This window comes from Pristiophorus japonicus, chromosome 11 (genome assembly GCF_044704955.1).
Source record: "Pristiophorus japonicus isolate sPriJap1 chromosome 11, sPriJap1.hap1, whole genome shotgun sequence".
NCBI classification, from domain to species: domain Eukaryota; kingdom Metazoa; phylum Chordata; class Chondrichthyes; family Pristiophoridae; genus Pristiophorus; species Pristiophorus japonicus.
The window spans coordinates 64,362,478-64,388,587 of NC_091987.1; the positions used below are offsets into that span (position 1 = coordinate 64,362,478).

The 26,110-nt window shown below is 47.1% G+C and overlaps 1 protein-coding gene across 1 annotated transcript in view; it reads left to right on the forward strand.

The window, feature by feature from the left end:
• Positions 1 to 479: 479 nt before the first annotated feature.
• The window catches only part of f5 (coagulation factor V), a 166,967-nt gene continuing 141,336 nt past the window's right edge, over positions 480 to 26,110 (forward strand). The window contains exons 1-3 of the mRNA XM_070893456.1: positions 480 to 607; positions 870 to 964; positions 1,182 to 1,304. Of these exons, the coding sequence (XP_070749557.1) occupies positions 480 to 607; positions 870 to 964; positions 1,182 to 1,304 (346 nt within the window). The remainder of the gene's footprint in view (positions 608 to 869; positions 965 to 1,181; positions 1,305 to 26,110) is intronic.

The following is a 26,110-nucleotide window of genomic DNA, read 5'->3' on the forward strand; positions in this document are numbered from 1 at the left end:
GGTCAGGCAGCATTTCTGGAGAGAGAAACATAGTTAACGTTTCAGATCGATGACCTTTCATCAGAACTCTAAAATATATAGCTGATTAAAATGAAAGTTTAACCTGCCGTTTATAAAACATGTTTTTGACCGCCCTACCTGAGATGCGATTGTATTTTTTTAACATTCCGCAGGGCTTCTCCCGATCCGTGTTTGCGCCATTTCTCCGGGCTTTGTACGGATGTTGCGCCGAAGTTACGGCGTTATTCGCACACAGGTGACTCATCGGACCAGTGTTTACCTAGAAGCTTGTGACGGGTCTGTGCGAATTGATGGCATGATTTGTTATTTGATCTGTTACGGATGTGATGGAGGTGGAGAGATCGATAGTGCCTAAACCCTGGGTCGCTGAGTCCGGAAGGGCGCACGTCAGATTCCAAATAAAACGGGGCAAGTTGGTGGACATTGTGGAAGGAGATTTACGAGGCACGGGTGAAACCATGAAGCGCTGCTGCACACTCCTGCTGCTAATGTCCTCGCTAATACACGGGGGATTGACGGCAGTGAGGCTGTACCATGTGGCTGCCGTTGAAATTGACTGGGTTTATTCCAGGCGTGGAGCAGAAAGGTGCATATGCACTTTTAGACAACATTCAACTGTTGATTCTAGTGACACTGAAATAATATTTTTAAATTACAGTTTCTTATCTGTCATGTTTATTTTTATGACTCTTGTAAACTTGCCGAAATATATCAACTAGTGGTTTGATTTTTTTTCAAAACCAAAAAAATTATTAAATCGTGTCAGTCTTTGCGTTTGTGGCGTTGATTAGTTGTTTGACCCTTTGAAAGCTAAGTAAGCTAATATATTTCTGAATCTCTATTTTCAGTTCGTCTACTGCAACAGAACCATATCGAAAGGTCGTTTACAAGGAATATCATGACTCTGGTTTTACCAATGAAAAAGTTGGCCCAGAGTGGAGAGGTAACTATTATTTTGATAATTAATGATAGTTAATACGATATTTAATTTGATGATTAATATTTCAAAGGTAATACGGAACAGTCAAGCGATACTCGAGTTGAATCGTCCGTATCGTTATTATTTCGTATGTTTGAAATAGCGATGAGAAGTTGTTTATGTTCTGGCTATGATTTGATTTTATTATCTTTTCGTTTGACTTTGTGGGGGATTGTTGCAGGTCTGCTGGGTCCCACTCTGCGAGCAGAAGTAGGAGATACCTTAAAAATCCATTTCAAGAATAAGGCGGCTCATCCTTTCAACATTCGGCCACAGGGAATCTCCAGCGGGAAATCAGCTGACGGTAAGATTGGATTTAACTCGTGCGCAGTAAGTCGAGACCTCTCTCGGAGTTTATTGCTAAAGACAAAGCAGTGATTTATTTGTCAACAATTTGAATTTAATATACTTCATTTACAGATTTCATTGTAAGGAATCTGTTTCTATCGGGTGTGCAGACATGTAGCGCCAGATTCTCCCATTCTATGAAAACCACTGAAGCTATGTGTTGGGTTCATTGATACAAAAGCAGAATTTGAGGGTGGATATTGTGTGTATCTAGCTCTTTTGAAGCATGAAGAAAAGTATAAGTTGGCAGAGTGGTACAGTGGGGTCATTTCTGCCCTTGGTTTCCTCTCTTTCTCCGCCCCCCCCACCCCAGTCCATGGTGAGTTCTTGACCTTTTATGTCATATTTACTGGAGATACTGAATGGAGACCAGGCTTGCAGGTAGATATAGTTACTTGGCCCATCTTCTGTTATTGTCCAGCTTCACCATTTGGAAATAAAAACGTGTGAACACAATCCAGAGGTCATGGGACATATCACACACCATGCAAATGTTATCTGTCCTTCATGGAGAGGCTATACTCAGAATGGCATATTATAATCAGCTTCTTGCACTCTTTCTACTGAGTAGCCATCCAGAAGATCACAAAGATCGCCACTCACCTCACAATGCCTTCACATTTGGTCCGATTTCTACTGGGCATAGTTACTGGAAAGCACATTCGCTCCCATACCTATAAGCACACAGCCAAATGTAATTCTGATTTTAGTGGGACACATGCACATATGATATCTGTTATCTTTTTGTCTTGTGCTTGGAAAGACCAAGCAATCAAGGCTCCTTCTTGATGAACTAAAAGATACAAATCCTTACAGCTCCCCCCCCCCACCCGATTTCATGAATAACTAGGAGCAGAATGCAGACCAACATAAAAAGGGGATTGATTCCTCCTGTAACTTGATTATAGACAATGGTCCAACTCTACAATTGCCTACCCATATTCAGGATCTATCTTCCACTACCTTGATAAAACCCAATAACCATCACAAAATGGTCTCAGCCCTGAAGAGTGTATTGTCCCTGTGATATGCAAACTCAACCCAGAAAATCCTTCACCAGCACTACACCTGATTTCTACCTCATTTAGGAATAGACATTCTGAGGCTATGTGAATGTAACTTCCTGAATTAAAAAAAAATAATTAAAGTCGTTTACAGTTATATTTTTAAATAAGAGGTTTCTGATCTCGGCTGGGTCAGTAATAGAATCCCTCTGATTGGCCTTAGTGCCTTAGGGGTAGAGAAAGAAAGAAATCATTCATGGTTCCTTCCTGCTCCTTATTGCTATCCAGTACTGGAATGTTTGTGCTGTTCATAAGGACAAGATTGGGTTTGGATTTTATACATCCATGAATGAATAGCCTTCTGACACTCGCTGTCCACGCTCACACCTGAAAAATTGCTTCTTGAGTGAGGAATCAAAGGGCACGTGGCACCTGTTATGAGTCGATACCTTCAAGAGAGAGGAAAGTAAATTGTGGGAAAGGAAAAAAATAATTGGATTTTAAAATTACCCGGGTAATCACATGTTCAAATATAAATTTATTTCCTTTTCCTGTATCAGTTTCATCTTGGGTAGTGTTTTATTACGACTTATACTCAGTTAAAATATCAAAGCTGTTGAACATTTCAATTCAATATTATGTGCACTGACAGTTAATTTATAAAGCTGAGAATAAAGTATACAGAAGAACACAGGCAAGGTAACCAACCATGTTGAACCATGAACCAGTAAACACTGCTAGCAGAATTGTGCAATTGTGTATAAATAGCTTAATAAAGCTATGCAAACATACATTTTAAATATAACATTTCAATAAAATTAGAATTTTTTGATTCCCGATGCAGCTCAATTATTTAAATAGAACTCATTTACAGAAACTAATACAAAGGTAGCAGGGAACGCTATGTTTGTCAGGCAGAATCATTTCCAAAAGTACTAATCACCTTTCTACAATATTTGTTTTTTAAGATTTATTGAGAAATCCATGTGATGGGCCAAGGTGCATAGTGCAGGGCACCACCAAAATTGAACAGGCAAAAAGAAAAGATGAGATTGGAACATAGGAACAGGAGTAGGTCATTCAATTGGATCATGGCTGATCTGTACCTCAACTCCATTTACCTACCTTGGATTGGGAAGTAGTGATTAGGTGACATTAAGAATGTTGATAGATAAAGAAAGACTAATGGTGGAGACATGAAATGTAGAACTGGTAGCTGGTTCATCTTGAGAGACTTTGAGAAAACAGTCTTCGAAAAAACTGCATCTTTGAAGAATTGAAAGAAACAAGAATTTTATTGCCCCATTGAAGTGTGTGGATTAAGTCAAGATGCAGTGATTCAGCCATGAAAGGAAGTTGATGAATGTAGGATGGAAACATCAGCAAGAGTGGCTGGATTAAACGATGAGAGAGAGGACAGATTTCTCAGGTACCCCTGAGTTAGTGGGAAAAGAGTCAGAGGATGAGGCATTAACCACAACACAGAATGATTTGAGAGCAATTTGGATACACTCAAACATAGTTTCGACCTTTTTTTAAAAAAACTATTACGACTAGCTTATTTATGACTAGCTTATTTCAAAGTGCATGGTGCCAGTCCCTGTTCCTTTAGAGGTGCATAAGACAATGGCAGAGATGTGTAATGCAGGCAATAAAGGCAACAATGGAACGGCCATAATAAACCCCTTACCAGCAATCATTGATTATGCCAGAACTTTCAATGTGATAATTTAAGAGTCGCCAGCAACTTCCATAACAAAAATGTACCAATGTAAGGGCAATACAGCAGTAGTCAGAAGAATAAGATGAATTATTTTTCTCAGAGACATTTCTTGCTGTGTCTGGATATCCTTGCTATAGTATGGGAACTAGAATTACACACACAACTTCAGATTTGGCCTTTTGAGTGCCTTGTACAGACTTATTACCATCTCCTGGGATTTGTGCTTTATCCCTTTGGCTCTACATTGCAAGATCCAATTTCCTTACTGCTTCCACACACTGCACTGTTGGTCTCAATGAGTTAGCCTCCAATGCCCCAGATCCTTCTACATTTACGCCATTTTTTTAGGGTTTCTGCAAATCTTCCATCAAAGTTACAGCAGACGAATCGGAGAACCTATATGGAAATTCAACCCTGGGGCATTTAACTGGGGCATGTTCTGATGGATGTAAAAGATCCTATAGATTCATTTGAAGAGCAGGGAGTTCTTTTGACACCCTGGTCATCATTCTGCCATTATTCAACACCATCAGAATAGACTAATCATTGATTCATCTGATTTGCTGTTTGTGGGACCTGGCTTAGCACAAATTTTGACTGCTGCATCTGCCTACATGACAGTAGTAACTGCTCTTCAAAAGTAACTCACTGGTTGTGATGTACTTTGAGAACCTATTTAGATACATGGTCCTAGAAATTAGTGCTGGCCGTTAAGTCCTATTTTAATGAATGCTGCCTCACTTCCGCCTGCTTCTGGCAGGTCCCACAGAGGCTGCCATTTTCAGCAGGTCGGCACTGCTGCCATTGCCTGCGCTTGTTAAAAGTATTTTCATTAGCAGGACCATGACGTCAATTAGTGTGTAACTCTGAATTGATACACGCTCATCCGTTTTGGAGCTCGCCACTCCTCTTATCACCCTCTCCAAAGCGCGCCCGTGCATGCTGCCATTGACCGCACGGAGAGGCGGGGGAAAGCGGTGGTGAGCTCGAACCAATACAGTAAATAGCTGCTGGGATAACTGTTAACTATGGAGAGCTCAGACTAAGTAATTGGAGTGAAAACTGCTTCCAATGAGATTGATCAAATCTCCCCCATGGTCAGTTAAACATGGGAGGTAAATACTTTTAAAAATAAACTGTACTGTACTACAGCTGTAATAATCTCAGGAAAAAAATCAATGCTGATATTTGTAGATAATGGTTCAAGAAAAATTAAGAGCCTGATTTAAATTTTATACATTGGGGTTTTCTAGTTTAGCAACTGACAAAATAATATGCAAAGTTTGGAAGTCTGTTTTTTAAAGGCTTGACCGTATATTCTCACCAAGAGTTCTTCCAAAGTCTGCTGTTGTTAAAAATTGAATTGAACTCTCCCCTGCACCATTCACACTAGTAAGCTTCTAGCCAGGTGTTCATGTTCCCCTTTTTTTGTAATTTCTTTCTATTTATAGCTCATGCAATGGTTTAAGGACATCTGTGCCACGTTCTTTATGTGGTGTTTCCAGTCACAGTCCTTCCAAATCTGATCCTGTGCTTTAACAGCCACTCACCAGGGAGTGAATCCCCAATGCCATAGGCTAGTGCGCTGTCACTGCTCGCTGTAAGACAGTGCATCCCCATTCCCCTCCTACTCCAGCACCATGGTGGAGCAGAAACCTCCACACAGCAACCATCTGGGTGAAAGATCTGTGGAGCTATGGCAGCCAATGAAGGTGGGAGTACCAGGCAGTCTGGGACTTCACACAAGACCCAGACAAATGTTCGTGAAAGAATGAGGGGAACCATAACAAACAAATGCCTCGTGATGTGCCACAACGCAGAATGCTCCAACCCTACAAGGGCCATCAGTGGACTTGATAACTAAACACTGGAGCTGTCACTAAATGATCCAATGCAGCACATTGCCCGAGAACGCTGCACCAATCCTTCAGACCTGCTGAGGTTAGCGATGGAAAGAAGGTGTTGTACAAGAGATTCTCTGAGTGCTGCCTGTGCTCTTTTTGCAGGCGGTTATTAGCCTTGGCCAGCAGTATTACCGGCAGGTTTCTGGTCTACTCTAATTTCTAGGCCAAGTTGTTTTTTAGCATAGAGACATCCTCCACTACCCAAAATCTGTTTGATGTTCCATTTTAACAGTTATGTGCAGGACCGAGTCTCTAAATCAGGCTCTTAATTTTTCTTGAACCATTATCTACAAATATCATGCACTTCACAGCTGCATTAACAAAATTGAACTGGTTAAGTGTCTCATTAATTGCTTGAGAAGTTTGAAGGATCATTATTGCAGGTGGATTGTGAATTTTTGTTGCCACTATTGAAATTTCATTCTCAGGAATCACAAACTTTAAAATCAAGAGTTTCCACGATTTCATTGGCTGTTCATAAATGACAATAAAAGTGAAATTTTTTTCCCTTTTTTGGAAAAAACTAGCTGGGGTGAACATCATCAAAATTGTGGCCCACAAAATATAATTAGTGCTCGTGACCACTTTGGGTCTTTATGCTTTGCTGGATTTTGGCTGGCAGCTTTGATAGGTGTGCCAGCGTATATTTTAACATTTTGATCAATAACCTATGGCAATGTAAAGTTGTCACTGGAAACTTCATTGGGTTACTGCCAGGAATTGTAGCCTAGGAAGTCTTCACCAATGAACTCGTGTAACTTTCTCCTCCAGATCCTCCCTATTATCAACAGTATCAAATTTTTGATGGACTGTCAAATGATTCAGATACAGCTGGCAGTAGCCGGCAGTTTGTACAAATCTACATCAGTAATATCTACAGGTGTTTCCTTATCTCCCCAAATAAATTTGATGGAAATCCAAGAGAAACAGTGTAATTGGACGTGCCTCTGAGGTTTCCACTGATCTTCCACCAAGATTACAGTGGATGATCCAGAAACCTATGCTAAAATTCTATCCCTATGTTTTTGTCGGTGTTCAGATCAATCACAAGGCAACTGTTGTGCAGAGTTTGCATTAGTTCCCATTTCATGTATCAGATTTACATCAGGAGCACAACATTTTCTTAATAGCTCTGTAATTTCAGTATCATTACTTTAGTGTTTTGACCGATGAGATTGTCATGCCTGTTGCACCAGTGAGATTGCAACCTTGCACTAAATGCAGTCATGGATTAACATCGGATTTAGAAATTTGGTCCAGTTCGAGTTAGTTAATCGGATTGTGTTAATCCAAGTTTAGAAGCAAATTGGTTAATGATGAAGTCTGAGTTTCAGTATTGCTGACTTGTAAAGATTATTTACAGGAAAGGGGTAAACAAACAAGTTTTCAAAGGACACAAGGTCACACTACTCTTCTTCCCCCACAGTGTCCTTCATTGGTGCTTTTAGGTATGGGTTTGAATCCATTGCATATTGGGTAATACTGTCCCGATTTAATATTGTCTGAAAGTTATACCATTATTTGATCGCACATAATCATAAAATCTATTGAATATCTCTGTACATTACAAATGGCTATAGCCTGTCTAATGCTAAAGTTACTATAGATGCATCATACACGTCTCAATTATTCTCTCTGGTCATGCTATACTTCAGGTACTAGTTTGAGACTTGTACCCACTTTAAGGAATTTGGAGCTGGCCAACTCTAATTATGTTGTGTATGTATAATGTATGTACTGTTACATTAGATCACTGAATGTATCTTCACACTGTATACACCATACCTGTACCACCAGAGGGTGCTACGGGTGGAGACCTAAGGGTCACCTGCACACTGCCTACTCTGCACCTTTTAGTCAAAAGAAATGGAGCTCTACATGTTTATAGAAGAACGCCACAACACTGAGTACTGTGAGCTAAAACTGATGTGACCTTAATCTCTTTAATACAACTCCAGAGTGCCTGAGCAGCATGGCGGACAACCTTTTATACTTCCTTGCAGGTGACCCTTGGGCCTCCAACAGTTGCGCCCTCTAGTGGCAAGGCTTACATAGTTACAATGTTTACATACATAACATCACTCCCCCCCCCCCCCCAAAAGACTTTGATACAAATTATTTACAAGTTGAGACGATCCGGGGCCCTATGCTCCATGGTTGATCGTCTGAGTTCAAACTCTGGCATGGGTGAGTTGGTCAGACCATTGCTGCACTGCGGTGTGGTTGGTCTGACAGGACTGTTGGGAATGGTGGGCTCATCCTCTTGATTGACAGCGAGGTCGATTGCTGGTTGGGAGTTTTGGTGGATTGATGATGGTGATGTCTTCTTCAGGTTGTTCCTGGTTGTCGGTGAACCGCAGTTTGCTCTAATCCAAATGCTTTCTGCGCGTTTGTCCATTCAATAGTTTGACTATAAACACTCTCTTCCCCTCCTTGGCCAAGACAGTGCCAGCGACCCATTTAGGACCATGACCGTAATTAAGGACAAACACAGGGTCATTAACATCAATGTCACGTGGTACAGCCGCACAATCGTGGTACATGTTTTGTCGGTGACGCCGGGTTTCCACATGATCATTTAGATCCAGGTGGACTAGGGAGAGTCTGGGTTTTGAGTGCTCTCTTCATTAACAATTCTGCAGGGGGAACCCTAGTGAGCGATTGGGGTCGTGTCCGGTAGCTGAGCAGAACCTGAGCTAAGCAGGTCTGCAAGGAGCCTTCCGTCATGCGTTTCAAGCTCTGCTTGATAGTTTGGACTGCCCGTTCCGCTTAATCATTGGATCAAACCTGACATGCTTGATTCCATTGCAGATCATAAACTCGTTGAATTCCGAGCTGGTGAAACACAGTCCATTGTCACTGACGAGGACATCGGGCAAGCCATGGGTGGCAAACATAGCCCGGAGGCTTTCAATGGTGGCAGTGGATGTGCTGGATGACATGATTACGCAATCAATCCATTTAGAGTAAGCGTCCATTGCAACTAAAAACATCTTTCCGAGAAAGGGGCCAGCAAAATCTACGTGGATCCTGGACCACGGTTTGGAGGGCCATAACCACAGACTCAGTGGAGCCTCCCTTGCTGCATTGCTCAATTGTGAGTACGTGTTGCACTGGTGTACGCACGACTCTACGTCCAAATCAATGCCGCGCCACCAAACATGCGACCTGGCTATAACCTTCATCATGACGATGCCTGGGTGGGTATTGTGTAGGTCACATATACATGTTTCCCTGCCTTTGTTTTGGCAAAACCACGCGATTACCCATAAGAGACGATCCGACTGGATGGACATTTCATCTTTACATCAGTGAAACGGCTTAATTTCATCTTGCATTTCCCTGGAAACGGCCGACCAGCTCCCATTGAGGACACAACTTTTTACAAGTGATAGCACAGGATCCTGGCTGGTCCAGGTCCTGATCTGGCGAGCAGTGACTGGTGACCCCTCGCTCTCAAGGGCATCCATGACCAGAAGCAAGTCTGCGGGCTGCGCCACTTCCACCCCAGTAGTGGGCATTGATAGCCGACTGAGGGCATCAGCACAGTTCTCCGTGCTTGGTTTGTGATGGATAACATAGTCATAGGCGGACAATGTTAGTGCCCATCTTTGGATGCGGGCCGAAGCATTGGTGTTTATACCTTTGCTTTTTGAAAACAGTGAAATGAGCGGTTTGTGGTCGGTTTCAAGCTCAAACTGAAGTCCAAATAGGTATTGGTGCATTTTCTTAACCCCATATACACATGCTAACGCCTCTTTCTCGACCATACTGTAGGCTCTTTCAGCCTTAGACAGACTTCTAGACACGTGTGCAACCAGTTTAAGTTTGCCCGATACATTGGCTTGCTATAACACACAGCCGACCCCATATGAAGATGCATCACAAGCTAGCGCTAATCGTTTACACGGATTAAGCACAAGTAACTTATTAGAACAAAGTAGGTTTTTGGCCTTCTGAAAGGCCATCTCTTGAGATTTACCCCAAACCCAGTCATCACCCTTACATAGCAACATGTGCAACGGTTCCAGCAAAGTGCTTAACCCGGGCAGAAAGTTACCAAAATAGTTGAGTCCCAGGAATGAACACAGCTCCATCACATTCTGTGGTCTGGGTGCATTCTTGATGGCCTCTGTCTTTGAGTCCGTGGGTCTGATGCCGTGTGCCGCAATCTTTCTCCCCAAAAATTCGACCTCTGGCACCAGGAAAACACACTTGGAGCGTTTCAGTCCCACTCTGTTTAGTTGATTTAGAACCTCATCCAGGTTGTGCAGGTGTTCGGTGGTGTCATGACCGATGATCAGGATGTCGTCTTGAAACACAACGTTGCGCGGAACCGATTTCAGCAGACTCTCTATGTTCCTCTAGAAGATGGCAGCAGCCGAGCGAATCCCAAAAGGGCACCCGAGATATATGAACAGTCCTTTGTGCGTGTTGATGCACGTCAATCTTTTTGAAGATTCAGCCAGCCACTGTGTCATGTAAGTGGAGGTTGGGTCCAACTTGGTGAATGACTTCCCCCCCCACCCGCACTAACGTTGCAAACAGGTCATCCGCCTTGGGCAGCGGGTATTGGTCTTGTAACGAGACTCAGTTGATCGTTACCTTGTAGTCTCCGCAGATTCTGACCATGCCATCGCTTTTCAACCCCGGAACAATCGGACTGGCCCACTCGTTGAACTCGACTGACGATATGATTCCCTCTCGTTGAAGTCTGTCCAGTTCGATCTCTACTTTCTCCCTCATTCTATATGGAACCGCTCGAGCCTTGTGATGAATGGGCCTTGCATCGGGGACTAGATGGATCTGCACCTTGGCGCCTTTGAAGTTGCCGATGCCTGGTTCAAATAGCGACGGAAACTTGCTCAGCACTTGGGCACACAAGGCATCATCCACTGAAGATAGTGCTTTGATGTCATCCCAGTTCCATCAAATCTTTCCCAGCCTGCTTCTGCCGAATAGCATTGGCCCATTGCCTGGTGTAATCCAGTGATAAATCATGCACAGCTCCATCATACGATACCTTAACTGCCACACTGCCAATGACTGGTATAAGCTCTTTGGCATAGGTGCGCAGCTTTGTCTGAATCGGGCTCAGTTTTGGCCTTTGTGCCTTGTTGCCCTGTAAAGTCCTTACTTTACAGTATGAAACCACATGAGGCACATTCTGGGGACAAGGTCACTTTGTGACCTTAACTCTTTATTCACAGTACTCCAAAGACGATGACCCTCCGTGGGACCTCCCTTTTTTATACCTGTGTGATCACGTAAGGAGTGTCTCCCACAAGTTCACTCCTTGTGGTCAAGGTGTGCATCTAGGTTGAGTGTATACAGTGTTACATTGTGGTTACATACATGACATGCCCCACAGTTTCTCAAAAGCCTTCTGGCTCCTAATTGACTGACTCGCCCCTGTGTCCAACTCCATTGATACCACCGGAATGTCGTGTATTTTGACTTTCGGCATGATAGGAGGGCTCTTGGCGGTGAAGGTGTGTATCTCATACATTACTTCCTCGGGTTGAGTTGCCTATCTTGTTCGTTCTGCGTGATCCTCGCCGGATCGATCATCCTCTGCCGACTCTGCCACGTGGTGAGTCGCAGCACTCTTGCACATTCGCTGGAGGTGCCCCATTGTTTCGCAGCCTTTGCTTGAATCGACATTGATGGGCTCAATGAGTACCCCTGCAGCACCAACATGGTGCTAATGGATTTGCATTCACACCCGATGGCAGACTCTGAGTCATCCTAGGTCTTGCAGCTGCAGACGTGTCGACCCTGCCATATGCAGTTCTGTCTGCTAGTGACGTTATATTATGCACAGTACTTGCCGGTGAGCTTCGATGCTGGGAAGATATCTGTCTGGCATTATCACTCGTGGATATGAATGCCTGGGCTATCGTGATGGCCTTGCTCAGGTCGAGGGATTCGGCGGACAGCAGATTGCAAAGAATGACCTCGTGGCCGATGCCAAGCACGAAAAAGACCCGCAGCATTTCCCCCCAAAATCCAGCAAATTCGCAAGTTCCTGCAAGGCATCTCAGGTCGGCAACATAACTCGCCACATCCTGGCCCTCGGAGTGGTGGTGTGTGTAGAAGCGATACCTGGCCATTAAGACGCTCTCCTTCGGCTTTAGGTGACCCTTGGGCCTCCAACAGTTGCGCCCTCTGGTGGCAAGTCTTACATAGTTACAATGTTTACATACATAACACTGCACATTTGTCTTATGTGCATTTTTAGGGTACCAGTAATTAGCATCTGAAGCAGATTATATTTTAATGTGGACAAGATGATTAACACTAATGTTAAAGCTTGCTTTCGGCTAACATTGACACTAAAGTTGCCTCTCTGCTAACAACCAGTAAACTTATTGGGAACTTTTTAAACTTCAGTTGCACCAGTTGCTGTTATACTGTGAAGCCGATGTGTGTGAGACTGCCTTCTTCAGCTGATCTTGCACCTTCTGCCTACATTCAAAGTGCACAACTTGACATGAGTTGACACATCAAATTACAATACTGAAAACCCTCTGCAGAGACACAAAAATGTAGAATAACTTGCCTGCCTACTGTGATAGTTTGTTAATTTTCTCAAAGTATATTTAACCTAAACAGACCCATCAGTACATGCTACACCATGTTACAAGATTCAATGTGTAAATAACTTAGTAGGGTAAGCCACTTACTTATTGATAGCTTGCTTAATGTTTAACACCACTGTATGTATTAGAAAAGGGGTATGTCAGAAATTGCCAATACTTGTACCAAGCTGTTAATTATTAATGAGAGCAAGAATTTTTTACTACTTTGGCACATTGTCCATATAGACCTTCTATGTAACCTCTGTTTAAAACGTAAAGCTGCAAATAATAGGTTTTGTTGCAGCAGCATGGTAAATTTAGTAATTCTGGAAAATGCCTCTGTGTCTGGGAGCACTGTCGAACTGTATAAACTGAGTTGCCTTGGTAAAGAGGCCATTACTTGCCTTATGGCAAGGCTGATCTGGCAAAAAGGTCTCTGTGGCTCCCTGCAATGAGCCAGTGGCTTGGAAATTCAGAGTTGTGGTCGTTTTTCTGGTACATTTAGAGCTGCCCATGTTGTAAACCTTGGTTGCAGATCTGTCTGCAGCAACAGAGCTTCTCAGTGGCCACTCCCCCCACTTCCGCCCCGCTCCCGCGAATGCGTCGGTAATGATGTCATCAAAGCGCGCACTGCCTCGGACCTGCCCCGGAAACCAAATTGCCCTTAAATCATCTTCCGGCCGCCTGTCGGGGCCAATGACAGGTTTTTAGGTCGGTACATACTGCTTGCTGAAGACCGCTAGCGGCATTTAAAGGCGCGGTGCGTCTCCTACCGTTCTTGTCGGCCAGATTATTTCAGACGCTTGAAACCATTGAGAGTTGCCTTCTTGACACCGGATTTGAGGAGTAGTGGATCAGCCTCTTCATACTCAGCAACAGAGAGCACTGACTGAGTAAGCTGGGCTTGAGGAGGATTACTAAATGGGGTCAGTGCTGGCAGCGGAACACCTCCTGCACATTGTGTGTGGCAGGGAGGCACACGGGAGTAGGCCGCACCGGCTCCAACGGTTGGAGAGGCAGCAGGTAAGGAACGCAGCTCACATGGGTGAGGAACATGCAGAAGGCGATGGAGATGGCGACTGAGCTGAACCCAGAGAGGTGCACCAGGAAGGACCTCCGTCAGGAGGAGGGTCAGGTACGCAGACTTCAGCACTACATGTCAGCCCAGATGGAGAGGAGGCAGCAGGCACAAGAGGCGGATGCTTGCCAGCACCAGGCTGCAGGGGGTGAGGACCAACAAGAGCAGGAGGGAGAAGGCAATGAGGCAGCTGTCAGAGGAACATGCCAACATCGACGTGGTGGCAGAAGGCCCTATCGTCAAAGGGTCTACAGACAGCAGTTCTCCTACATGGACCTGATGGATGACCAGTGTCTCTGGAGACTGCGATTCCGCAAGGACGTCGTCACGGAGCTGTGCAATCTGCTGCAGCCAGACCTGCAGCCTCAAACAAGGTTGAGGACAGCTCTGATAGTCGCATCCAAGGTCACCATCGCCCTCAATTTCTCTGCTACTGGATCTTTTCAAGCTGCAACAACAGACATTTTGAACGTTTCACAGTTTGCCGCGCATAACTCCACCCGTCGGGTGACAGAGGCTCTGTTATAAGAGGAGGAGGGACTACATATCCTTTCCTATGAGCAGGAAGAAGCAGGTGGAGCAGCAGACCGGATTCATCAGGATTGCGGGCGCCATAGACTGCACCCATGCCACAGAACAATCCCGAGATCTTCTGTAACCGCTAGGGATTCTGCTCCCTCAATGTCCAGCTGGTGTGTGACCACAACCGCAAAATCATGGCAGTTGATGCTCGATATCCTGGCAGCAGCCACAATGCCTTCATCCTGCGGCCGACCGGTGTGCCAGGCGTGTTTGCTGGCCCAAGCCAAGATTGCGGCTGGCACCTTAGAGTCAAGGGCCACCCACTCTGCACTTGGCTGCTGACTCCCCTTTGCCACCCCAGGACTGCTGCACAGCAATCGTACAGTGACTGTCATTCAGCCACCAGGTGCATCATTGAGCAGACCATCGGAATCCTTAAACAGAGGTTCCGTTGCCTGGATCGTTCAGGAGGAATATTGCAGTATTCGCCTGAGCGGGTGTCCCTATTTGTGGTGGGCTGCTGCATGCTTCACAACCTGTCAATCATGAGGGCACAACCCTTGGAGGACCAGGCAGCAGTACCGCCTGAGGAGGCGCAGGAGCATGATGTGCAGGAGGAGGAGGAGGAGGAGGCACAGGAGGAGGACCAGGATGTGGGTCATCGGCCACGCAGGAGGCAGCATCGCCATCCTGACCCTGCAAGGGAAGTCCGAAACCGTGTCATTGCTGCTTGTTTCCGCTGAGTTAATTCATACTTTACCCTTCATCTGTGCATCTCCATGGGAAAACCAATGAGCCCTTTCACACGTCATTCCCCACAGTGAAATGAGAGATCTGCATAGCTATTCAAACCTAAAATAAAGACTTATTACACAAGAAATAATGGCGCAAAAAAACATACACATTATCAATTCTCACTCTTGTGCATTACCTTATAACTCCTCTCACGACTACCTATTCTGAAACTATGCTGCAGTGTCACCCCTGTGGTTGCATCATGGCTCTGGGAAGGCTGCTATGTTTCAGGTTTAGAAGCTACAGATGTCCTTACATCCTCAACCAGCTCTGGTCCTGGAAGGGCCGGCTTCCGACTGGGCCGCATCCTCCTCAGTGCCTTCAGTTGGAAGTGGCTGGGGCAATTCCATGCTTGGCAGCAATGGCGGAGCGGCAGGTCTCAGCTCAGGGCTGCTGGGAGTCTGAGAACCCACATTAGGATCCTGGTCCGAGGAGCCTGCGCCACACCCCCGGGGCAGCACCTCACCATCCCCACCAATCGGAGCACAGGTCGCTGGGGTGGCGCGATACCAGAAGGTCCTCGGTGGACCCAGCCTCAATTGCAGCAATCAGAAGTCGCGTGGCATCCAGCTGAGACAGCATGAGAGCAGACACAGTCTCGATGCCACCAGATACGACAGCAGTAAGACGCTCCGTGGCCTGTTACTCAGATTGCATGAGATCATTCTGAGCTTCCAGGCCAGTGGCCATTCTCTCGAATACAGCACTGAGACGTTGGTTCCCTTCAGCCTGTGCTGTAATGGCAGCTGCCACATCGCCCATGACATGCAGCATCACAGCTAGATCCGCACGGTCACTCTGGGAGTCCACCATCGTCTGCCCACTGGCAATGCTGGGCTCCATGGTGTGTGCAGAGCCATCCACAATGCGGGAGGCAGACTCCTCCACACTCCTGACCACTTGTGACAGGCTCTCGGGGACCCTTGCCATTGCCCCCAACATTTGCCTGCACCCTTGTTTCAAATGCTGCCACATCGAGGGGCTCGTCATCTGCGTCTTCTGCAGCAGAACTCTCACTTCCTCCCCCCCCCCCCCCCCCACCTTCCCCCGGAGAACTGGCTCCCGAGGTTCCCTTTGCCCTTCACCATGCTGCAGCCCGCTAGGCCCCGGTGCATCACCCAGTGCAGACCCCACTTCTAAATCTAACTAACGACCATGTACTCCCAGTATCTGAGCTGGTGCGTGGGAGTGTAGGGAGCAGCGACGTGATGGTCTCAGCAGTGTCCCCCTCTTCTTCGCCCTCATCGGACATGCTGCCAATCTCTGCACTCAGCTCAAGGGTGTCTGGCTGACTCTGGCTCACACTCTGGGTATCATCTGCAATCATAAATGGCACAAAGGTTCCGTGATGGTGAGGTAGGGTATTACACCATCCAGCAAGCAACTTGCACACAATGATAACCAATTGAACGATAGGCGCTTGGACTTTGAGGGAGAGATGGCATTAAAGAAAGGCTTTCACTTACCGATGCTGCCCCCAGCGGGATCCATACTACCGGCGGCCACAGGAAAGGCAACATGTGGGCCCACTAGCCACTGCACCCTCTCCTATGTCACGGAACTGCTGGATATCAGCCGCGCCCCCACCAGTCCTCTGCGCCAAACGGTTGTGGGAGACCTTGGTCTGCAAAGCAAAGAAGGGTTGCTGAGTAGCAGTGTCGTGAGGCCTCGGCAAATTAGTCTTTGGGCTGGATTTTCGGCTCATTTGCGCCCCGTTTAGCGCCTGGGTGGAGCGCAAAAATGATTTTTGGCATGAAACGAGGCGCACAAGATTTTGAACCTGGGCGGAACTTTCGGCAATGCTAAAACTTGGCACCCGCCTGATATTTTCACCATTTGGATGACATAAATCGTCATGCAATGCTGCGCTAGCGCCCCAGGCGGAACATTCGAGCATATCGCCCAATCTAGCGTCTTCCCGAGAACGCGCCAGCAAAAAACAGTTGGACCCAGGGTGCACCAGGTGCTAACGGCGCCATCTTGTAAATGGAGGAGAAAGTCAGAGTTCTGAGTGATTAAAAGCATTGGAAGAAGAATGCTGCGTTACTGCATATTTTTCATTGTGAAGTTTATTTGAGTTTATAGTTTGTTTTAAAGGACATTTAAGGACATTTTAAAAGATGGGGCAATACTATGTCAGTCATTAATCCTGGCTGCTATATTTATATGGCGTCGAGCTGGAAGAAGGCTTATTGATCATTTGCAATGTAATTGAAGAGGTTGCAGACGTATGGGGAGGAGGTCTTGACCCCCTCGAGTTTACAGGGAACATCGCTCATACCTGCAGCTCTCTGAGGCACAGTGCATTAGAAGGCTGCGCTTCCGAGAATAAGTGCTGACAGAGATATGCCAACTCGTACAGGCAGACCTACAGCCTACCAGCGGCAACAGGACTGCCCTGCCCGACGAGGTGAAGGTGACTGTGACACTTGCCTTCTATACCTCCGGCTCCTTTCAAGCATCAGCAGGGGACATATGCTCCATCTCGTAGCACACTACACATTGCTGCATTCGCCAGGTGACTACTGCACTGTACGCACGCAGGATGGACTTCATAAACTTCCCAATGACCAAGGAGACCTAAAATGAGAGGGCTGTAGGTTTTGAATGATTTGTTGGCTTCCCCAAGGTTCAAGGTGCCCTTGACTGTATGCACATCGCTCTGCGAGCACCTTTACATAATCCAGAGTTTGACCAAAACCTAAAGGGATTCCACTCCATGAATGTACAGATCGTCTGCGACCATACTCAGCGCATCATGGCAGTCAACACCCAATATCCAGGGAGCATCCATGATGCTTTCATCTTGCGTGAGAGCAGTGTTCTCTCACACATTCTAGCGTCAACCACAAGGCCAGAGCTGGATGTTCGGGGACAAAGGTTACGGCCTCGCCTCCTGGCTCATGACCCCGCTCCAGAACCCTCAGACAGAAGCCAAGCATCGTTATTATTGTATTCCTAACAGATGAGGCTGCACACAGGGAGGTTAAAGTAACAGTGACATCAGTCTTTAATAAGACACTCCAGAGTGAGAAACAGGCCTTAGTGGGCCGGCTTATATACAGTGCTCCCAAGGGATGCTGGGATCCCTTAGGACCTCAGGGGATGCACTCCCTGGTGGCGGAACATGAGAGTGCATGCTTTACAGATACACAACATCACTCCTCCCCCTACCCCCATCCAAAGTCAAAATGAAAACTATTTACAAGGTGAGGCGGTCGGGAGCCTTTCTTTCCCTGGTGGACCGCCTCGGTACAAATGTCTGTTCTGGTGTGTTGGCTGTGCCCTTGCTGGGCTGGCGTGTTGTTGGCCCTGCAGGGCTGCTAGGTGAGCCTGGCCTTGCTGGGCTGTTGGGCTCGATTTCCTGGTCCGGCGTGGTGTCGTTGATCCTTTGCGTGTGTGTTGTGGGCTCGAAAAAGGTGGTGTCTGCTGTGGGTTGTTAAGGGCAGTCTGTGAACCGCAGCCTCGTTTGGTCCAAGTGCTTTCTGCAAATTTGTCCATTGTCTAGTTTGACTACAAAAACCCTATTCCCTTCTTTAGCTATCACCATGCCCACAATCCACTTGGGACCATGTCCATAGTTTAGCACATACACTGGGTCATTCAGATCAATTTTCCGTGACACAGTGGCGCAACCATCATTTACATTTTGTTGCTGCCGCCTGCTCTCTACCTGATCATGCAGATTGGGGTGAACCAGCGAGAGTCTGGTTTTAAGTGTCCTTTTCATGAGTAGCTCAGCCGGGGGCACCCCCGTGAGCGAGTGGGGTCTCGTGCGGTAGCTGAGCAGTACTCGGGACAGGTGGGTTTGGAGTGAGCCTTCTGTGACTCGTTTGATTGTTTGTCCTGCCCGATCTGCCTGCCCATTGGAGGCTGGTTTAAACAGGGCCGAGGTAACGTGTTTGCTCCCACTGTGGGTCATGAATTCTTTAAATTCGGCACTGGTGAAACATGGCCCGTTGTCACTGACCAGTATGTCAGGCAGGCCGTGGGTGGCAAACATGGCCCTCAGGCTTTCAATGGTGGCGGTGCTTCCCGACATTATTTCACATTCAATCCATTTTGAAAAAGCATCCACCACCACCAGGAACATTTTACTGAGAAACGGGCCCGCATAGTTGACATGGATCCTCGACCATGGTCTGGAGGGCCAGGACCACAAACTTAGTGGTGCCTCTCTGGGGTACGTTCCTCAACTGAGCACATATGCTGCATTGCAGGACACAGGACTCTAAGTCAGAGTCGATACTGGGCCACCACACGTGGGATCTGGCTATCGCTTTCATCATTACTATACCCGGGTGTGTGCTGTGGAGATCCGAGATGAATGTCTCCCTGCCCTTTTTGGTAGCACTACACGGTTACCCCACAACAGGCAGTCTGCCTGAATGGACAGCTCATCCTTTCGCCGCTGGAACGGCTTGATTGGCTCTTGCATTTCAATAGGGATGCTGGCCCAGCTCCCGTGCAGTACACAGTTTTTTACGAGGGAAAGCAGAGGATCTTGGCTAGTCCAAGTCCTAATCTGGCATGCCGTGACAAGCGATTTATCATTTTCAAACGCTTCCATGACCATCAACAAGTCTGCGGGCTGCGCCACCATCAACAAGTTTGCAGGCTGCGCCATTTCCACCCCCGTGGTGGGCAATAGTAGCCGACTGAGAGCATCCGCACAATTCTCGGTGCCTGGCCTGTGGCGGATGGTATAGTTATACGCTGAGAGCGCAAGTGCCCACCTTTGTATGCGGGCTGAGGCATTAGTATTTATCCCCTTGTTTTCAGCGAACAGGGATGTGAGGGGCTTGTGATCGGTTTCCAGCTCAAATTTGAGGCCAAACAGGTACTGATGCATTTTCTTTACCCCGAACACACACGCTAATGCCTCTTTCTCAATCGTGTTGTAGGCCCTCTCAGCCTTAGACAAGCTCCTGGAAGCATAGGTGACAGGTTGCAACTTCCCCGCAACATTAGCTTGTTGTAATACACACCCGACTCCGTACGACGACGCGTCACATGCTAGCACAAGTCTTTTACACGGGTTATACAATACAAGTAGCTGGTTGGAGCATAAAATGTTTCTGGCTTTCTCAAAAGCAATTCCTTGTTTTTTTTTCCCCATACCCAGTTCTCACCTTTGCGCAATAACACATGTAGGGGCTCTAAAAGAGTGCTTAACCCTAGTAGGAAGTTACCGAAATAGTTGAGGAGTCTCACGAATGACCGCAGCTCCGTGATGTTCTGTGGCCTGGGTGCATTCCTGATAGCCTCTGTCTTGGCGTCTGTGGGCCGAATGTCATCCGCCGCGCTCTTTCTCCCCAAAAACTCCTCCTGTTGCCATGAAGACGCATTTCGACCTTTTCAGCCGCAGCCCTACGTGATCCAGTTGCTGGAGGACCTCCTCCAGGTTTTGTAGGTGCTCGGCGGTGTCCCGACCCATGTCCAATATGTCGTCCTGAAAGACCACGGTGTGTGGTACTGATTTGAGTAGGCTTTCCATGTTTCGCTGGAAGATTGCTGCAGCCGACCGAATTCCAAATGGGCATCTGTTTTAGATGAACAGTCCCTTGTGCGTGTTGATGCAGGTGAGGCCCTTTGAAGACTCCTCCAGCTCTTGCGTCATGTCGGCCGAAGTCAGGTTGAGCTTCGTGAACGTTTTGCCTCCTGCCAGCGTCACAAATAGGTCGTCTGCCTTAGGTAGCGGGTATTGGTCCTGTCGCGAGAAACGATTAATAGTTACTTTATAATCGCCGCAAATCCTGACCGTGCCATCACTTTTGAATACAGGAACAATCGGGCTGGCCCACTCGCTGAATTCCACTGGGGAGATGATGCCCTCGCGTTGCAGCCTGTCCAGCTCGATTTCCACACTCTCCCTCATCATGTGAGATACCGCTCGTGCCTTGTAGTGAATGGGTCGTGCCTCTGGGACCAAGTGGATTCGCACCTTCTTCCCAGAAAAGTTTCCAATGCCTGGCTCAAAAAGGGAAGGAAATTTGTTCAGAACCTGGGTACATGAGGCCTCATCGACATGTGATGGCGCTTGGATGTCATCCTAGTTCCAGCGGATTTTGCCCAGCCAGCTCCTTCCAAGCAGTGTGGGACCATCGCCCGGGACAATCCAGAGTGGCAATTCGTGCACCGTGCCCTCGTTGGTGACCTTGACTATGGCGTTGCCCAGGACAGTGATGAGCTCTTTGGTGTGCGTTCTCAGTTTCGTGTGGATGGGGGTCAGGGCTGGTCTGAATGCCTTGTTGCACCACAGTCTCTCAAACATCTTTTTACTCATGATGGATTGGCAAGCGCCAGTGTCTAGTTCCACGGCTACAGGTAAGCCATTCAATTTTAAGTTTAGCATTATAGGTGGACATTTCGTCTCAAATGTGTGCACCCCGTGTACTTCAGCATCTGCCTCCTCTCTGAGGCTCGAAATTGCTTTGATCCACCATGGACCAATCTTCCTCTGCGACATGGTGGTTAGCAGGTTTTGCAGAGCTTGTAGCTCATCTGCAAGCTCATTGAAGGTGTCCCATTGTTCCACAGCTCTTGCAAACATACCCTTTTGAAGCGGCATGAATAGGCTGAATGGAAGTCTCCACGATGCCAACAAGGTGTGAATTGCCTTGCATTCATCCTTTGTTGGGGACTCTGAGTCATCTGGTCACCTGAGGCCTGTTGGCAGTTGCAGACTTGTGGGTTCTGCCCTGTACATTTCTGCTCGCAAACACAGTTCCAGTTAATTTATGCACTTGTGTGCTGAGATTTGTTTGGTGTTATCACTGATGGACATAAACGCCTGTGCTATCGCAATGGCCTTACTGAAGGTCGGTGTCGCTGCAGTCAAAAGTTTTCGTAGGATGGTCTCGTGGCCAATGCCCAGTACAAAAAGTCTCTGAGCATTTGCTCCATGTAGCCATCAAACTCACATTGTCCTGCAAGTCGCCTTAGCTTGGCGACGTAGCTCGTCACTTCCTGACCTTCAGATCGCTGGCACTTTTAGAACCGATACCTCACCATCAGCACGCTCTCCCTTGAGTTGAGATGCTCCCGAACCAGTGTACACAGCTCCTCATACGACTTATCTGTGGGTTTCACTGGAGCCAGAAGATTCTTCATGAGGCTGTAGGTCGGTGCCCCGCAGACTGTGAGAAGGACTGCTCTCCTTTTTGCAACGTTTCTTCTCCAGCCAGCTCGTTGGCTACAAAGTACTGGTCTAGCCGTTCGACATAGGCTTCCCAGTCCTCACCCTCAAACTTCTCCAGGATGCCCATAGTTTGCTGCATCTTTGCGTTGGATTCGTATTCTCGTCGCCAGTTATTGTATTCCTAACACAGATGAGGCTGCACACAGGGAGATTAAAGTAACAGTGACCTCAGTCCTTATTAAGACACTACAGAGTGAGGAACAGTCCTTAGGGGCCGGCTTATATACAATGCACCCAAGGGATGCTGGGATCCCTTGGGACTTCAGGGGATGCACTCCCTGGTGGCGGAACATGGGAGTGCATGCTTTATAGATACACAAGTTATAATGAGAGCCATGCAGCCACACGCAACATTGTCGAACAGATAATTGGCGTATTCAAGCAGTGCTTCCGATGCCTGCACCACTCTGGAGGTTACCTGCAATACTCCCCTCAGAGCAGGTCTCTGAGTTCACTGTGGTGTGCTGCATGCTACACTACTTAACCATCATGAGGGAACAGAATTTGCCAATGTGGATTGCAGGACCACCTCAGCAGGGGGAGGAGCCTGGCGAGGAACCCATGCCACCACCACCCCCACCACAAACCACAGGGGACGCATCATGGGAATTTTGCCGCTGCAAAAGCCTTACGTTAGCAGCTCATCATTGAACGCTTTGCTTGACGAGTGAACGGCACATTTGACTGTTGCCTGGCCACTCAATCCCACCATGTTGACTCTTCCCCCTCTTATTCTGCAAAGGAGACACTACACAGGAATGGTTAAGGTGAACAAAGGAATTCATCAAACATTATAAACTTTTATAACTTTGTTCACATAATTTGCAAACTTTGAAACTTTAATAAAATAATAAATTATCTGCATCCTGCAGTGTGACTGAACAACAACAACAATAACATTATAACCAGCGTAATGCAGCAACCCCTGCCCCACTGTCTTTATCACCGACTTTCCCCTCCCTTGCCTGCTGCTCGCACCCAAAGTGGCACCATGATGGCATGCAGCATAGTTGCCAGAGCGCTGCTGTATTGGGGGGAGAGATTGGAGATGCTGTCTGGGGATCAGCTCGTGGCATGGAAGGCCCGGTTCTGACTGGCGAGACTCTTCATCGGTGTCGCCAGTCACAGGTGGTATGGGTCTGGGTGTGACACTGGGGACTGCAGAGCGTATGGTGGAAAGGTTTATGGACTGGATCACCTGCTCAAGCTGAAGCAGAGCTTGTGCCTGTGATGCACCATATTCAGAAAGGCTTCTCGCCGCACTCTCTGGGACTCCAGTGTCACTGCTGGAGGCCACAAGCCTCGTGTAGGCACTGATGGCCTCGCAGGTTTCGCAGTTCGCACTGACAATCTGTGACCCTACCTCCGTAATGGTCGCAGTGAGTGTCTCGATGGTCACGGGAATCCTACCCAGGACATCAAGGAGCTGACTGGTGAGCTGGATGCTCTCCCTGGACAGTTCCACCATGTCCAGTTCCATGTCTGCCTGTGTGTCAGCAGATCACTTTGCCGACTCACCCGCCGGAGAGATGGCATATGGGATTCGACTCAAGAACTGTGTTGCTGCACGCCACTAGTCCCAGGAGCCTCGGAGGTCTCAAAGCCCGTGAAAGTTGCATCATCCTCAGACGAGATGTTTGCCGGTAGAAAAAGCGGTATAGAGTGCATCTGCCCACCGCGCCCCGCCACCCACCCCCCCCGGACTCCCTGGAGTCAGCTGATCTTGTGAACTCCTCTTCCTCTTCCGCCACATGATGGCCTGAAGTGGAGGATTGATCTGCGGGATGTGCCGCCTATGACTGGTCATCTGGAAATAGAAAGCAACAGACAAGTGGTTAGCAGCAGGGGAAGGGGCAGGGTGACATGAGGAAGATCACATAGTACAGGCTTATTTGAAGCATCGCGGCTGCTCCATTATATCCAGTCCACATACACTGCATCACATTGCCCCAGCCTAACCCAGGGAATGTGCAGGATTTGTCCTCTGTTTCCAAGCAGGAATCAGCACTCCTTGAGGCCGGTGAGTGGCAGGGTCTGAGGCGGACTGCTCGTGCTGATTATGAGACTTCTTTGCCTGCAAAGATGAAAATGGGACTGGTTACCAGAGGGTCCATCTGCTCTTGTGGCACACACAGATAGCCACCAAAGCACTTGTACCATACTATCGGAATGTAATAGAGTCCTCTGTTTAATGGCCTTGAAAGTTGCATGTAGTTCATCAGGAGGACATCGAAGTGTGGACACATCTTATGAGATCTCAGAAAGCAATCTTAATAATGTGTAAAGATCATTCATGGCAAATAGGGTGCCAAACTAAGCCTACCTATGGGTCATGCATTTTAGGAGGCAACTCACAGGATGTTGAGAGACAGCAACAGCGTGAGAACAAATAGTGTCAGATTTATAATTTTAAGTAATGCAGTGCATCAACATAAGAACATAACAGAAGAAATAGAAACAGGAAATGGGCCATTTGACCCCTCGAGCCTGCACCGCCATTTAATAAGATCATGGCTGATCTGATCATGGACTCAGCTCCACTTCCCTGCCTGCTCCCCATAACCCTTTATTCACTTTATCGCTCAAAAATCTGTCTATCTCAGCCTTAAATATATTCAATGACCCAGCCTCCACAGCACTTTGGGGCAGAGAATTGCACAGATTTACAACCCTGTGAGAGAAGAAATTCCTCCTCATCCCAATTTTAAATAGGTGGCCCCTTATTCTGAGACTATGCCCCCTAGTTTTAGTTTCCCCCATGAGTGGAAATATCCTCTCTGCATCCACCTTGTTGAGCCCCCTCATTGTCTTGTATGTTTCGATAAGATCACCTCTCATTTTTCTGAACTCCAATGAGTATAGGCCCAACATACTCAACCTATCTTCATAAGCCAACCCCCTCATCTCTGGAATCAACCTAGAGGAGGACAAAGGGTTTAATTAAGAGGGGGAAAATAGAGAATAAGAGGAAGCTTGCTGGGAACATAAAAGCTGACTGCAAAAGCTTCTATAGATATGTGAAGAGAAAAAGATTAGTGAAAACAAACATAGGTCCCTTGCAGTTAGATTCAGGTGAATTTATAATGGGGAACAAAGAAATGGCGGACCAGTTAAACAAATACTTTGGTTCTGTCTTCAGGAAGGAGGACACAAATAGCCTTCCGGAAATATTGGGAACCGAGGGTCGAGTGAGAAGGAGGAACTGAAGGAAATCCTTATTAGGTGCGAAATTGTGTTTGGGAAATTGATGGGATTGAAGGCTGATAAATCCCCAGGGCCTGACAGTCTGCATCCCAGAGTACTTAAGGAGGTAGCCCTAGAAATAGTGGATGCATTGGTGATCATTTTCCAACAGTCTCTCGACTCTGGATCAGTTCTTATGGACTGGGGGATAGCTAATGTAACACTACTTTTTAAGAAAGGAGGGAGAGAGAAAACGGATAATTATAGACCGGTTAGCCTGACATTAGTAGTGGGGAAAATGTTGGAATCAATTATTAAAGATGAAATAGCAGCACATTTGGAAAGCAGTGAAGTTCAAGTCAGCATGGATTTATGAAAGGGAATCCTGCTTGACAAATCTTCTGGAATTTTTTTGAGGATGTAACTCGTAGAGTGGACAAGGGAGAACCAGTGGATGTGGTGTATTTGGACTTTCAAAAGACTTTTGACAAGGTCCCACGCAAGAGATTGGTGTGCAAAATCAAAGCACATGGTATTCGGGGTAATGTATTGACATGGATAGAGAACTGGTTGGCAGACAGGAAGCAGAGAGTCGGGATAAACGGGTTATTTTCAGAATGGCAGGCAGTGACTAGTGGGGTACCGCAGGGCTCAGTGCTGGGACCCCAGCTCTTTACAATATACATTAATGATTTGGATGAGGGAATTGAGTGTAATATCTCCAAGTTTGCAGATGACACTAAGCTGGGTGGCGATGTGAGCTGTGAGGAG